Source organism: Urocitellus parryii, chromosome 12 (genome assembly GCF_045843805.1).
Source record: "Urocitellus parryii isolate mUroPar1 chromosome 12, mUroPar1.hap1, whole genome shotgun sequence".
Taxonomy (NCBI): Eukaryota; Metazoa; Chordata; class Mammalia; order Rodentia; family Sciuridae; genus Urocitellus; species Urocitellus parryii.
The window spans coordinates 55058257-55074898 of NC_135542.1; the positions used below are offsets into that span (position 1 = coordinate 55058257).

A 16642-nucleotide genomic window follows, 5' to 3' on the forward strand; every position below is an offset into this window, starting at 1 on the left:
CTTCAGTCTTCTTCTAACACCAAATTCCCAAGTTCAGTGCTCCTAGTTTGAGCCTGGGTCTGGCCCCTGGGACCTGGTGTTCGCCCACCGCCTTCCTGGCCTTCACCATCCCCCCAAGAGTCTCCCTGGCATGTTTCCCCTGCCCTCCAACAACCACTGCTCTGGTGCGCCATTCAGCCTTCCCCCAAGGAGTGACTTGCTTACCCTCTCCCAGGCTCTGATCCCAGCATGTGTGACAGTTCAGCTCCACGCTAGGCCCAGGAACCCAGAGCTCCCCTCCTCAGCTCTCAAGATGGATGCAATGGAGAACGGTATAGGTGAGGATGCACAGGGTGGGAACTCACCAAAGTTCTCCCCACCCCAGATGTCCATATCCATGTCGTATTTCCCCAGGTAATTGAACCAGCTTTTGTCAATCACGAAGAGCCCTCCAGCTATGATGGGAGTCCTGTGCATTTGGAAGGAAAGAGGGGGGATCAGGAAAGCAGGAGACACTCTGTGCCCCGGGTACCCAAAACTTCCCATTTCTGTTCCTCTTCAGAATGGTCAAAACCTTGTCCATTTTTCCAAAACAAAAACCTGCTCTAGAGTTTTGCACTCTGATTGTAGATCTCTCCTTGAATACAAGTAACTTTGTTTACCAGCACCCTTCCCATGGGACAGGATTGCTCAGAACCTCAGCTGCTTGTGGGACTAGAGAGCTCCCACCAACCTCTTCCTCCGATGCAGCCCTGTGGGGCTCTTTGCGGGGGCTCCATTATTGGGAGCAGGGGCAGGGGTCACTGACCAGGCAGAGAAGGGTTAGGGCAGCACCTGTTAGCAGCACATCCATTTCCTGAAACCCAGCTCACTCCCTTATTTTCCATCCTTACCTTTATTTATTTATTTATTTGGTACCGGGATTGAACTCAGGAGCACTTGACCACTGAGCCACATCCCCAGCCCTGTTTTGGATTTTATTTAGAGACGGGGTCTCACTGAGTTATTTAGTGCCTCACCGATGCTGAGGCTGGCTTTGAACTTGCAATCCTTCTTGCCTCCGCCTCCCAAGCTGCTAGGATTACAGGCCTGTGCCACCGTACCTGGCCCATCCTTACTCCTTTATTAAATTAATTTGGTCTCCCTCTTTCCAGAAACATATGTTGGGGTCCTAACTCCCAGTACCTGAGATATGCTTTGTTTTCAGAGGGAGGTCCTTACAGGTAATTAAATTAAAATAGGATCAGTAGAGTGGGCCCTATTCCAATGTCACTAGGGTCCTTATAAAATGCACAAAAACAAGACATGGTGGAGACAGAGAGACATAGCCCTCAAAGGGCACAAACCCTGCTCCCATTTCAATCTTAGACTTCTGGTCTCCAGAACCAGAGACAATTTTCTGCACCCAGTTGGTGGGACTTGCTACCACAGCCATAGCAAACTCATATACCCGCATTTTTCTTTTTTTTTTTTAGGGAGTCCCACCCCAAATCTCCTGGCTCTTGATTGCTGAGGTAGATATCAAAGCAGGTCCTTGGAAAGGAAAGGGATTGAAGAAGAAAGCAGGCAAGAGTAGCAGAATCCAAGCAAGTAACCCCAATAATGTTCGGATATGTTTGTTAGATCAAACGGGCGGGGTAGGTTGCAAGCCTTCATGGTCCTGTCCCCCATTCAGGGGGTCCCAAGGGTAAAGGGAAAGTCCAATATCAAACAAGTAATTGATAGGGAACAGGTCAGAAGCCCAGGTGTACCTTAGCTCTGGCACAGGCTGCTGCTCCCTGAGAACTGGCCGACTCCCGGGAGACGCTCCCTGTCTGATGAGCAGAGGCATCCCACAAGAGGGGAACCGCCCTGAGAACCCCTCTGCTGGGCTGCTTCCTCCTGGACTTGGTCCACGGCTCTGGGGTGTCTAGACACCACTTCCCATGACCACTCCCACTTCACACAGGCCGGATGAGGAGCCGAGGGGCTGATGCGCCTGCTCAGTGCTCAGCCTGGTGAGAAGCATCTCCCACTGTCCAGAGTGCCACCTGGCTCTCATTTCTCTCTTGGCATCACTCCAGATATTGAAAGTGGAGGAAGAAGAGAGACCCCACCTCACGGTAGAGCTCGGAGTCGCTACCCATCTGCCTGGAGCACACTCTTCAGCTTCCTGCAGCCCTTTCAGTCCTCGGTTTGACTTATGTCCATCCAATTGTGATGTTCAAACAGTTACTGTGACAGGCATCAGAGACACAGTTGCCCTTGGATAATGCCAGGCATCCCTAAGTCCCTGGGCAGAGAAATCCCTACCCCAGGGCCTTCTCTAGGGTTCTCTAAGCAGTTATCTTCCTGCTGCCTGACCCAGGGCAGACTTATTTTAGCTTGGAGGGTCCCAAGAGGCCTGAGATGCATTTGCCACCCAGTCTCAGGCAGGCCCTCAAGGCCATACACGCTGGACTCAGAGACCACAGGCCTCTGAGAAGTGGACCAGGGGGATGGATCACTATGCTCTGTTCTAGGCCACACCCTCGGGGTGTGAGCACTGAGCACCAGGGAGAAAGTTTTCCAGGGTGCGTTGTGGGTCACAGTGGGACCCTGAGGGGCAAGTGGAGCAGGACGGAGCCCTCCACAGCATGGCATAAGTGGCCTAAAGTTCACACCACCGTGCTCTCACCCAGAATAGGACAGATGTGCTCATTCACACGTGGCAGGAGCCTCGTCTTGATGTCAGTCTGCACTTCTAGTGCCTGCAGCCACTCAGCCTTCCTGCGATGAGGGTGGACAGCCAAGACATGGGGGCCCTTGGCCCTAAGGGAGCATCCTGGGTCCTCGAGTCAAGCAGGAAGCAGGAGGCCATCATGGCCTGTGTGAGGGTGAACGATGCTCAGCACCCACTCCTCAGCACAGGTCACCAGAGCCCATTCCCTTAAATGGAAGTTTCCTAGAGACAAAAGTCTCACAAAATAAGGGCAGCAGTAGAGATGGCCTAGCAGAGGGTTCTCTTCATTCCTGCCCTTTGGGCATCGAATATGGACCCCTCTGCAGACAGTGGGATATCAGGAAACACCAAGTGGTGCTCAACCTGCCCACCCCGCCCTGCGCTGCCCCTTCCTACTCACCTGATGGGCTCAGTGGGGTCCAGGCGTTGAGCCTTCTGCTTTGGGGGGAGCTGCTCCCATCGGAAGTGCAGGCTCCAGTCAAACCCTAAAACACAGCACCAACCCTGTTGACTTGGTCTCTCGAGGCACCTACAGAGTTTAGTTCCCACAAGTTCAGGGAGTCACTCAGGTTCCGGGGGAAGCAGGTCCCCAGGACAACAGGACCCCCCCATGCTGGCCCACAGCAGGGCTGCCAGAGCTCTCTCTAGCAGCTTCCTTCTCTTGCCATACCTCCTACTGCCTCTGTGAAGCTTCTCCGCTAGATAGGGTTAGGAGAAAAAGAGCAAAGGATAAAACCCCAGGGTAGGGCACAAGGGTGACAAAATGGACAGCTACAGAGTGTGGCCCTCAGCCCTGAGTGCCAGGAAGGTGTCAGCAGGTTTAAGAGGCCTATAGACCACCTGAATTATCTAGAAGTTGGTCTTGGGGTGGGGGGGTCCGTGCTGAACCCTGGGCAGAGAGCAGTGGAAGGGCCCTAGGAGAGAGTAGTGCCAACATGGAGATCCCATGTAGCTGGGGGAGGCCACAGGAGGACCCCTGGCTTGCAGCCAGAGCTGTGGGGGCTGGGGTGTCCTGCCCGTGCCCCTGGCCCATCCCTTCACAGTTCCAGGAGTAAGAGCCAAACTGGAGTGAATTCTCTTACAGGGTGCAGGTCGGGGTGCTCCAGAGACACTAACAGGTTTCTCCTCACTTCCCTCCCACTTAAAGCCACGACAAGGAGGAGAAGGTGTCTGCCCCACTCACCCCCTCTCAACTCTGAGGCAGACTCGATGTAGCTGAAGGTGTCCAGGTTAATGATATCAATCACAGGGCACACCACACGTGTGTAGTCCTGGAAAACAAAAGACCCCCACACCCAGCCTGTGGGGAGGAGCCGGGCCAGGGGTCAGGCAGCCGAACAGGGCCTCCCAAGATGACCTTGGGCCATCACTTGCATCTCTGCGTCTCAATTTCACCATCTACAGAAGTGGGTGCTGGACACTGTGACCTCTCTGGTTCGGGATGCATAAGAAGGCAAGAATCTAGCCTTCACCGTTGGGGACCTCGTCAGTCACAGTAGCCTTCTGAGAATGGTGGGGCTTGGCTGAGGAGTGTGGCACACAGAGAAGGGGAACACCGGGAAGAAGGGGTTCCAGAAGCCCTCTCCCATCAGTGGGGCTCAAGGAGGCAGAGGATTTAGTTAGCTGGCAAGGTGACCTCAGCCGCCAGCTTCAGAGAGCAAAGCCACACACACACAGGGGAAGCTCTCAGAGCTTCTAGATATTTTCACCCTAGGCCTTTGGTTCCCAGACCAGCTGATGAAAAGCTGTCCCCTGTAGCTAGATACTCACAAATCTGTACCTCTAGGCCCAAGGTCTCTCCTAGCTCCCAACCCATATGCCACTGACCACCTCCATTTGCCCTTCAACAGGTGGCTTCACCATCTTCTGCCCACGCACGCTCCCTTCTCTAAGTTCCCTGTTTCTGTTCCTGGACCATCACGAATCGCTCTCACCTGGCACTGAATGAGGAAGCTTCACCTTGTGCATCAACTAGATCCAGTTCTGTGGGTTCTTACTCTAAAATGGCTCTTTTGGTTTCCCCTGCCTGTCTCCATCCCCTCTCAGCAATGGGCCCTAACCCCCACCCCATCCCATTAATCCCTCTCTCCTGTGGTTCCACATATGGCTGCCAAAGCCATCTTTCCACCATCTAAATATGACTGCTAAACTGATAAGAACTTTAATCGCCTCCCAGGTAAGGTATAAAATCCTGAGCATGGCATCCAAGACCACCCAAACCAGGCCTGCTCCCACAGGAGTGAGGACATGTGACATTTGTCTGAGTAAAAATGAAGACACTAGAGGCTAGGAACAGCAGGGGAGCAGGAGGACAGGAGAGGTGGGACAGCGGGTATCAAAATACAGTTAGAAAGGAGGAATAAACCCTATAGCATAGTAAGGTGAACATAGTGTATAATAATTTATTATATATTTAAAAAAAAAACTGAGGGGATTTTGAAAGTTCTCAACACAAAGAAATGATAAATGTTAGAGGTGACGGAAATGAGAATTCCCCTGGCTTGATCATTACTCACTGTATACATGTATCCAATGATCGCACAGTAACCTGTGAATATGTACAATCACTGTGTCAATTAAAAAAAAAAAAGAAGCCTTGTATTTTCTTTTCTGGCCTCATCACTTGCTGCCTTCTCCAGGCCACACTGTCTATGTGCATCAAAATCATCCAGGGAATATTTTCAAAATATACAAGCCAAAGTCACTAGCTCTTTGGGGTTTCCAAAGCATTGCATGTTTTTCAAGCTTCCCAATCCTAAGTGGACACCACACCAGGTGTGCAGCAGGGTCAAGTCAGGGTTGAGGGAAGCGTGCCAGAGCTGTGACATGGATACTTGGGGATAACTCAGTGACACTCAGTGACCTGGGAAAGCCAACAGGTCTGGGAAGCTGGGCAGGACCTCTTTCCTCTCCTCTGCAATCACCCTTTGGCCGGCACAGGCAGGAACCTCTGTTTCTCCTTGAAGCCATTTAATTTCCTGGTTCAATTTTTCCCCCAGATGAGGTTGTCTTCTTATTTCAAGCTTCAGATTCACTGAGTGCCTGATTCTAAGTTCACAGACTTAATTTGGCCCTGAGCCTCCCACATGCGGCTCCCTCTGACAGTAACAAGGTGCTCTGAAAACCAATGGGCCCCCGAGGAGGGAGATGCTCATTGTCGACATGCTGCTTCTACCTCTTGGGCACCACAGATGCTTCATTCACCCTCAGCACTGCACCTGCCCGCCGCCACAGTCCTCTGGGGCTCTTCTTGGGCTGCTGTCAGCATCTATGTATAGATACACACAGACATCCACACCCACACCACACACACACACCCTCAAACATGCCCTTAGGAGTTCAGATACATCTTCTGTGAGTCCGACCAAGTCTCATTTTACCTTTGCTCTCTGAGGGTTGAGCCCTCTGCAGCTGCACTGAGTCCTGCCAACCTTCTGCAGTACAGGAGTAAACTCACCCACAGACACATCTGGTCCTCTAATGCCTTCGAGTGTCCTGCCTAGAAAGTGTCATTATTTACCTAGAAGCCTTGGGACACACCTGTGCTAACACTAGGCTAACAGAGCGATTTAGGGTGAGGGCCTTGGGCAATGCAGGGGCATGGAGACCACAGGGAGGTCAGCCATGTCTGTGTGGCCAACATTCAGTAAAAGCCCTGGACACATTCAGTGTGAGTGAACTCCCCTGAGTGCCGCCACTCAGTAAAAGCCCTGGACACATTCAGTGTGAGTGAACTCCCCTGAGTGCCGCCACACGTCTTTGCTGGGAGAAGTGATTGTTACCTGCAAAACCTGGGAGAGGACAAATGAAAGCGTGTGCCTGGAACCCTCTCCTGTCCCCTTCCTATTACACTTTAACCGGTATCCTTTCACTGTAATAAGCCATAACCACGATTGGGTCCTTCTAGCAAATTACTGAGCCCAGTGGTAGTCTTGGGGACCCCCAAACTATAATCCTATTTTGATTAAAAAAAAACTGTCCTTAATATTTAAAAGCCAAAATGTAACATAAAATGCTGGCTGCTGACCTTGGCCACAGACTCCCCCAAATCATCCATAGGCTCTGCCTCCAGCCTTGCAACAGGCTCTGGGGTGCTCCCCTACTGGTTTTGAGGGTTTCTGCCCCGTGATTTCTGTCAACTCAGCTATGGTAACTGCTCCGCTGAGTCATGGAGACCAGACAGGCAGTGATGGCTGTCTGGGACAAAGTGCTATACAGAGCCATGACCTTGAAAAGGGGCTGCGGGAAGCTTAGAAAACGAGCCACCAAAGCCAGGACAAACTCTCTGTGTGGCCTGGGGGGTTGGCATCCGCTCTGCTGTTGGATCCCTCAGCACCAGCCCAGAGCCTGGTGGGCAGCAGGTGTTCAATCAGCCTTGGCGACAGGAGGGCAGCTATTAGCTCCCTTGAGGATACTGTGTTGGTGCCAGCAAATGTGGATAGTGTGCCATTTACAGTAGAACAGGGTGACCTCGCTCCTGGATGCCTGGAGAAACAGAGACTCTCAGTACAAACACCCAGACCCACCGGAGGCCTGTGTGCTCTGAAGGCTGTATGTTGACAGCTACGTCCATGCTTAGGCTCAGGTAGGCAGCTGGCAGAATCCCAGGCAGGTCCCTCTTCCCCCCTCCCTCATGCAAACTAAGGCACCCCACCCCCTCCTCTCTGGCCCTTGCCGGGAGCAATGACAGAGGCTGAATGCCTCAGGCAGTAGCCATCAATCAGGGCTGCTGTCATGTCTCCTGTTTCTCCATTGATTGACATAATTAAAACCATGCTGTGAATGGGCAATCTAAAGCTTCTAGAGGTACCTCCTCCGGTAGTCACCAGCATCCCTACAGGGTGGGAATGGTGGCAGGTACAGGACAAGGGAGAGACTTCATAGTCCAGGGAAGGTGGATGGGTAGTAGATGATTCCAATTCGGGGCATAGACAAAGCCCAGGGGCCTCTAAGTTGGCCTGCAGGGAGGGGCAGTAGGCGGGAGAGGGGTGCCCAAGGATGTGACACCTAGGCAGCAGGAACAAACGGATAAGACACCTGGGTTCCCGTTCTGGCCCCGCCATCTAAAATATGTTTGAACTTAGCAAATTGGCACGCTCCATGGGACTCCATTTCTTCATCTAGAAAGCGAAGACAAATTATTATTTCCAAAACAATTCTGCCTTTTAAACAGGGCTCTTGTGAGTAGCAAAGGAGGAGAGTATGTGAGAAGGCGTTGAAGAGCGTGTAAGCTATTATTTATGTAAATTTACTGAATGCTACAGAGATCGAGATTTCTTAAAATATTTTCCTACCAAAGAAGTATGTAGATAAGGAGGGGAAGAAAAGAATCCCCTATTCAAAAACAAAACAACTTGGTGCTCGTTTCACATCAACATGTCATTGAAGTGAAGACAAGGAAAGTCGGGGAGATTTTCAGTGTGGGGAACACCAGCTGAGGATGGCGAAGCCCCGCCTCTTTCTTATCTCTATTTTTGAAAATCCCAAACTCCAATTACAGCTAAAAATTTCCACGTCTGCTCATAAGATCACATGATGTTCTAGGCTGAGCCAAGACACAGGACATGTACAAACACCAGTAGATTCGCATCCACACTCCCCATCCCCAGGGGACTGTCCCAGGGGAAGCGTGAGGACATCAGGAGGCAGGGTCTCAGGGAAACCTCTGCAGCCCAATGATGCCACCGCAGCTCTGCAAGGGGCAGAGCTGTATCCAGCTTGGAGTTTGTCTTACTGATCTCTTTGCTATGAAAGCTTTAGCTCAGATAGTGGGGACCAAGGAGCTTAGCTTGGGAGGCTGAACTCAATCTTATAGTCAAATGACTCCCCATGGACAGGCATCTGGGGGCAGGCAGCACTTATATCTCGGAAGAGGAAGGAGGCATGGCCTGACCAGCAGGGAACACTGGCTGCGAATGCAGATATGAAAGCATTTTTCAAGAAGGGCTTCTGAGACGGGCTCAGAGCCATGAGGATGGAGAAGACTAGAAGACTAGTAAGACTGAACCAGGAAAGCAAAATCCCTTTAACACATCCTACAAGGACAGAGTCCGCCCGGAGGTCCCTACGGATGAAACATCAAAATCCCATGTGATTCAATAATTCTACATCTCCATATACATACCCCAAGGAATTGAAAAACAAAAACATGTACATGAATGTTTACAGCCTCATGGCACACAAGAGCAAAAACAACCCAAACGTCCATCCATGAGTGAATGTATAAACCAAATGTGGTCTATTCATGCTACAAAGTATTATCTAGTCATGAAAAGGAATACTGATATATGCTACATGGTAGATGAAGCTTAACTATATGTCAAGTGAAAGAAGCCAGAATTGAAAGGCCACAAATCATTTGATTCCAATTATATGAAATGTACAGGACAGGTAAATCCATAGGGATAGAAAGCAAATTAGTGGTTGCCAGGGGCAGGGACAATAGGGAAATGAGGAGTGACTACTTGCTCATGGGTGTGAGGTTTCCCTTTGAGGTGGTGAACGTGTTTTGCAATTAGGTTGTGGTTCAGTGTGATACAATTCTGTGAACATCATTGAGCTGCCCACTTGGAGATGGTTAAAATGGCAAATGTTGTTATATGTATTTTATAACACATACACAGAGGCAGCCCAGGGGCAAAGGTCCTGGGGCTGAGTCTATTGCTGTGACAGCAGTCCCTAAGGGGCCTGGGCACAGCTCTGGATAAAGAGCTCCTAGGATCAGGTCTGAGCCCTGACCACATGCCAGCCCAGCAGCCCCCCGACATGTCATTAGGGCTTGGACCCAGTGATCATGTGCTCTAGGGTGCATGGTCAGCCAGCCGGGACAGGGAGGGGTGTCAGGTAGGGACAGGGAGGGGTGCCAGGTAGAGCCAGGAGGTTCCTGAGGGGTGAGGCAGAGCCAGCGGTATGGGCACTCATTTGTGCCCAGTACCCCAGCCCTTCATTTCTTCCTTGGAGATGAATTTCCTGACTCTTCAGGGGACACTACAACACATCTGCCATTCTGGATAAGGGGCAAATTGCCTGAGAGTCGTTGCTCAGAAAAAGCTTATGTGTAAGGGAAAAAAAGCAGGATACAAAATTGTATAAATACAGCATGATTACAACTACATAAAAGACACTTTCTGCAAAGAGAAAATGATCCTAAATGGAAAGAAATTCTAACGTTGGATGTCTTCACATGGTAGAATTGCGGCTGATTAGTTTTGATCCTACTGTTCCATATTTTCCAATGTTTACAATGGCTGTGGGTCACTTTTGTAATGGAAAATGAGAGGTCCTGGCCTCTTCTCTCCTGTCCTCTGCTCCCTGGCCAAGAGATTTTCCACTATACGACGTTCCTGGGCTTCAAATCTATTCCTTTTTCATATGACCTTAATTTAAGTAGGGAACCTCATCTCTTCTGTATAAAACCTTGTAAACAGAGTCTCAAGGCCACCCCCGCTAACCACCCTAGGTTTTCTAGCCTTCCTTCTGATTCTGCAACCTTGACCCTTGGTGGTTGCTATTTATCCACCCCATCTCCTCCTAGCTCCAGGCATGAATGGCGGCAGGACCTCCCTGGATTCATGTCAGCAACTGACAGGCAGAAAGACCTTTTGGGGGAGGTAAAGGTCCCTGGCCAGAAGTGGATTTCCCCACTTCGTTATCCAGGTGCTCAAACATTTCAGAATGTCCTTGTTTCTAGAGTGTTCACATCTCTTTCCCCTGTTTCATCTCCTTTCTAGGGGTCACTTGCAAAGCAGGGGCTTACAAAGCTGGTGTGGATTTCTGTTACAGGGTCATTCCAGTCCTTTGGCCTCTGCCCCAAATAGGTGCTCCGTAAGTGTCTGCTAATTTAGGGGCCAGAAGTGAACCTGCTCACCTCCTAATTCCAACCCCAGCACTTCTGCTTTCTTATCACTTCCAAACACCGAGCTCCTATTCTATGTCACACAGGGTGGTCCCAAGGACAGAACTGGTCCTCTGCTTCAGGTTTGTCATTTGTTAGGGTAGATAGAGAAAAGAACCCAGAGAGGAATCGGTGGGCCCAGGAAGTGAGAAATTTTTGCCCAAAGAGATCCTAGCTGGCCCTGCAGACAGGATGGGCTTCCCACCTGGAGGAGGAGAGACGGGCACGCAGCAGGAAGCTTTGGAGAGAGGAGACAAAGTGCATCCAGGGATGGAAGGGCTTGCTCAGAGATGCCAGGGGGCAAGTTCAGGGATAAAGAGCAGCCCAGCTGTGTTGAAGGGAATGCCAGGTAGGCTGCTGAGCTGTGGATGAGAGCTAGAGGAGGGGTGCATTTGAATGAGCCTTTGGTGCCAGGAGAAGCCCTCCCCCAACGAATGGTCAGTCTACAACTTTGTGTTGCTCAACTCAGACCTCTTTGTATCACAGCAGAGGGGATCCGTCTAACAATACTGTCAGGGGACGGCCCTCTGCATCTCTGGGGAAGCAGTCCAGGCTGGTCTTGTGCATGCAGGCCCCTAAGGCTGGCTCCTTGGGAAGAACAGCATGGGTAAGGACTCCGTGGTTCTCTCCTGAGCGGTTTGCATGCTCAGTCCTCTCAGCCCCTTGACATGGCACTATGCAGGGAGGACTGGAGCAGCTACCATGAAAGGTAAGAAAGAATCCCCGTGTAGGGAACATGCTGTTCAAGCAACGTCCAAGGTTCTGGCGCTGGAGGTACCAGCTGAGGACTTTCAGGCGCCACGACTGTTTCTTCATCTGTGAAATGGGTAGGTTGACACCCGACTCCTACTGCACAGACCAGCTGTTTGAGTCAGTAGTTGAGAAGGGTGTGGAGTGGTACGAATGCCGGTCACTGGCACCAGTGTCTACAGAACAGTAGACTGTGGATTGGCAGAGCAGTGAGTGGACTTTTTAAAATCTAAAGTAATTAAGGGAAAAATTGGATCTCTTTTTCACTTTCCAAAGGAGTAACTGACACAGGCAGAAAAGACACATACAGAATTCCAGAGTCAGTTAAGGGTGGGCAGAGGCACCTGCTTGGGCAGGGCCTCGGGGTGACAGTACTGCAGAAGTAGGAGGAGGAGAGAGGCCTCAGAAATTGAGTGATGAAGCTTGGCTCATTCTGCTGCTTCTTCCTATCAGAGACCCTTCTGAGGATTCCCTTTCTGGTTTGGTAGAAATAGTTCTGAGTGGTTCTCTCTTGACCAGGAAGTTGAATGTGTCACATAGAACCCATTGGGAGCCCTAACTGGAAACCTACTATGGGTGACAGTGGGATAAAACAAACATGTCTGGATCCTTGCTCCTCTATTGGCTGAGGCGGGACCCTGGGAAGGCCACGCTACCTTAGTTAGTACCTCTGTAAAACAGGGTCAGCCATCTGTCCTGCCCAACTCTCAGAAGTGGAGGCCTATGTGAGGTCATGAATTTGAGAAACCCCAGCAGAACTGGATGGAAGGAAACCCAGTTCTGCTCCTCGCCCCACTCACCTCTTTGACCCTGTGCAAAAGGGGCTGGAGCCAGTCCCTGTTCACCTCACAGTGGCTGTCCAGGAATGTCAGAGTGGTGCCCTGAGCAGCATCGGCACCCCGTATCCGGGAGCGGACCAGACCTGCATCAGGGACAAACGATCGGGTAGGTGCCACTGTCCCTCCATCACCTGAACACCCAGACACACACCCATGACCCCCAGCCCTGCCCCACACCACAGACCTACCTTGCCGCTCAGTGTTACGCAAGCACTTGACCTTGGGCAGCCTGATGAGCTGATTGCAGTCATCAGCTGCAAAGACAAAGGTTGTGCCAGTGAGCACCCAGGGATGTGACCACCAGTGAGAGTGAACTTGACCGCCTGGGAAGGCAGCCTTGCTCACCATCCCCAACTTGAAATGCTGAGCCTGGTCCTGACACTAGGGTGCTCCTGGATGGGGCTGATGATCACTGCTGTCATTATAAAGGTGGTCAGTCTGGGCAGGTGGCTGCAGCTGGGCCTCTCTGGTGTAGGCCATACATAGGGGCAACTGCATATTTGCTTGAAAACATTCTAGGTGGGAAATCTTGGCATGGTCACCTAGGGACATTTCTTGGCTACAGACCACTGAAGGATAAGGTCAGAGTCCTGTACACTTCTCTGGGTCTTTTCAGAACTGTGGGGAGGCCAAGCCTAGATGAGGATTTTGGACTTTGCTTTCAGATTATAGAGACCCTCTTGTGAAGGGATTGGCCAGTGTCCCTTCTGTGACAGGGAGCCGATAATGGCTACCGGGACAATGGCTCTTGGAAGGAAGGCCTCCAGCCACAGGACAATGTGCGAGGCTGGGCGAGAGGCCACGTCTTAGGCTCCTACTCCCATGCCCTTGAGCTTCCTGCTGCCCCATACTTCCTCAGCTTGCCAGTTCCCTGACTGAGCTCCATACCTCAGCCCCAGCATTCTGGTTTTGCTTTTGCTCTGTTCATTTATTGGTCTTGGCCTCTCTGCTTGACTCTGGACTCTAATGAGTGACAGAAGACACTTTCCCAGGCTTCTTTTGGGTTAGGTCCTGTTCTGAGCGCTGAGGCTGGGTTAACACACTGAATCCCTATATAAACTCTATACGATTCTAGCCAGCTCCTTCAATAGACAAGAAACTGACACACGTGAGGTTAATGATTTGCTGAACTAGTAAGTTCCAGCTCAAGGATTTGAGCCCCGGCAGACTAACCCCTGAGCCCAGCTCTAACCACTCAAGTATTCACCCCTAAGTGAGTCCTACAGCATGCCTTTCTCCTGCTTCAGTGCCAGTGCACCCCCAGCAGGGCTGACGTCTCTCCCACCTCAAGCTCTTCTTCACTAGGGAAAGGGGAAGATGATCACCACGTTCCAGAAGTGGGAGTCCAGACCTTAGTGCCCTGGGTCTGTGTGCAGCCGCTGCGACGTACGTCCCAGAAGTTCTGGGGCTGTTCACAGGTGTGGGTTTCCAGTGTGTGCAGCCCTGTGGTGGGAGGGGCTCCCTGTGCCCTGTGTCTAGCAGCTGTGGGGATGGGCTCTACTCTCCTGAGACTCAAAGCTGTCCCCAGTGGTCACCTAGTTTCCCCTGCAACCAGGAAGAGATGGTTCTGCCTAGATGACGGTGACTACAGGGAACTGTACCCAGGCTACCGGGACAATGGCTCTTGGAGAAGGTGTCAGTATTAACAATTCCTGAATTCTAACAGGGCTAGTGCAGTTATTGGGCCTTTCAAACTTAACATGCAGCTGTCTGGAACCCCCCCCCCCCGCAGCATGTTTTCTTGGGGAAAGTAGATCTAGGGTGTACATCTGAGTGGGACCTAGGTTCTTTGATAGGAGATTAAGGGGACATGAGGTAGGAAATGGTGATGACCAGTGTGTTGGAAGGTTCAAAGGCAGCTGCTTACTGTGCCATGGTCAGATGATGGGATGAACCATGGGGGGGTCCCAACCACCCATGGGTAGATCCCCATCAGACCTCTTAGGGAATGAAACGGAGAAGGCCTGCCAGTCTCAGCTCAGACTGACAGATTAATGCAGCATTAGAATCAGGAACCTCCAATGACAGACATGGTTTCTGGGCTTTCAGTCCTAGCACTGAGCCTTTGAAGTTTTGGTGTCTTTTCCCACATCTAAGAATGTAGGTTAGAGGGCCTGTGCTTGCAGAATATACTTGCTCATGCACATGGTGCATGCACAAACGTGCACACACAAACACATGTGCCTATGTGCACACACTTGCACATATGTGTGCATGCATGCTTACCCATGCACACTCACACACCAACCAAACTACTCAAGTATCTATACGTTTAGCTAGTTGAATCCTCAAAAACTGACATCAGGGAATCCAAGGAATTGTTTCTAAGTGTAAGATTTATCTCCTTTTTGAGCCTAGGAGTCTCCCATGCTTATTATCCACCCAGGCTTTCTTCCATACCCAGAAAATCAGTGAACTCTCTTCTGCCTTTTACACAGGGTCTGGGTCCAGACACTATGCCTACATTGCCAGTGAGCTATATTACTTACGGTCATTGCTGAAGTCATCCACTAATATGATTTCCTGGATCAGATGCATAGGGGTGCGGTTTAATACGCTGTGAGAAGGAAAGAAGAAAAATCATTATGACTTCTAGTGGCAATATGTATACATGAACCGCAGTTTTAAAACAGACATGATTGCACTGGAAGAGTGAAAACTCAGAGCCACCAAAGGACTTGTCCAGTTACACTGCTCATCTGTGAGCCATCAGGGCTGGAATTCTGCCTTCCCTTTCTTAGTGCATGCTGCTGCTACACACCAAGCCCCCCAGATCAGTATCAAAGAGCCATCCTCAACAGGCAACCGTCTCCCCAAACCCATGTCCAAGGAGTGAGCGAGACTGGTGGTTCTATTTGGAAATGTCACTCAAATCACTTTCACCTCTTCCACCTCTGTCCCTGTTCACCCTTTTCTATCTGGTTTATTGCTGCAGGCTTGACATAGTCCAGCCTCCCCCAGTCCTAGACTGTTTTCCTTGTAGCCACACAGCAAGCTTTCAGATGCAGTTCTAATCTGCATGATTTTAGTGACTTGCCTTACTAATGCAAACAAACAGACAAAAAGCCCATGGTGGCTCCCCGCCATCTGCACCCCAAATTCTCTGCATGCTCCTCGGGGCCTCCCACCAGGTCCCATGCCCATGCTGCTATATGAACATGTCCTGCTTATTCACAGAGGGACATTTCTCCAACTGCTTGAAATGGCCCAATGCTGCCCACAGGACCAGTTCAAATGTCACTTCCTCTCTAACAGCTTTCCAATCTATTTAGAGCAAATTAATTGCTTCCTCCTCTGGGATCCCTCAGCTGTTTCTATCCAAAGCTTCCTATGGCTTTTATCACTTCCTGACCCTGGTGGTTGGTTTTGTACTTCACCTGCCTACTGTCCCCTCTGGATTGTCATATCCCAGGGCAGGACTCTTGTGAAGGATCCTGTCTTCTCTATTGCCAGAGTGCAGCATAGGTTTTGGCCCAGAGCCATGTGCTTAAGGGCCATTCAATGCATACCTACTATGGTGCTTAGCACTGGGTATGGAAAGATGAGCACAGGAGAAATGAGTTTCACCCTCCAGCTGCTCTCTACAAGCTGTGCCATCTTGGGCAAATTACTTTACTACTCTGTGCAGCAAAATATCCCATCTAGAAAATGAGAATAATAATAATAGTACCTACTTCATAGGATTGTTAAAAGACTTAGAGGGAAAAAAAACGTATATAAGTCATTTAACCTAGCATTCGGCACTAAGGGATGATAAACGATAGCAATTATTACTACTTTGTGCAACATTAATGATTTTTTAATTGAATTGACTTCTGTTACCCATCCCGTGCAGTGGATCTCTATTCAAGGGGCATGAGCTGGGCTTCATATTAACTCTGGATCTCAAGCCTGCCGGGGATGGTTGCTTCCCGCACCTCTCCTGAACACCCCCAAATCTCATGGTTCCTCAGAAGCATTCCTGGGCCACAGAAGCCACTCAGCTCAGACCCCATGTATGTTGGAGAGGGGGTCCAGAATGGGAGCTGGAGGAGGGGTCAAGAGCACCGCTCCTCGCCTGCCTACTCTGAGCCTGTCTCTGGTGCAGCCCCCCTTTCTATGCAGGATGCAGAGGCTCCTGAGAAGGGAAATTTGCCTGGAGCTACCTTTATTTATGAAGCCTTAATTCTCACCATGGCAACTAGTGGAAGGTGCAGAGAGGAACCCCAACACAAAGCCGCGAGCCCACTGTCACCGTCTGTGGGAAGGTGGGGGACGAGGAGGGGAAGGAGGCCTCAGCCTCCACCAGGGGTGGTGGGAGGAGATCGCTTACCATGATTGTCCCAAAGAAAACAACAAACCCAACCGCCAGCCCCCTAATCAGGGCGAAAGGGAGGGGAAGGGGAGGCAGACAGAAAGAAAAAAATCCGCTTGAAGAATAACCTCTAATGAGGTTTGATTACGGCTGTAGCTTCTGCATTCGATTCCCCCAAATCCCTG

At 50.6% G+C, this 16642-nt stretch overlaps 1 protein-coding gene across 1 annotated transcript in view; it reads right to left on the reverse strand.

Annotated features, from left to right (window-relative positions):
* Galnt14 (polypeptide N-acetylgalactosaminyltransferase 14) overlaps window positions 1–16642 on the reverse strand; it is a 198825-nt gene that overhangs the window by 26990 nt on the left and 155193 nt on the right. The window contains exons 4-9 of the mRNA XM_026401244.2: window positions 14653–14720; window positions 12352–12417; window positions 12125–12246; window positions 3864–3951; window positions 3081–3165; window positions 345–448 (exon numbers count right to left, since the gene is read on the reverse strand). Coding sequence (XP_026257029.1) covers window positions 345–448; window positions 3081–3165; window positions 3864–3951; window positions 12125–12246; window positions 12352–12417; window positions 14653–14720 — 533 coding nt within the window. The remainder of the gene's footprint in view (window positions 1–344; window positions 449–3080; window positions 3166–3863; window positions 3952–12124; window positions 12247–12351; window positions 12418–14652; window positions 14721–16642) is intronic.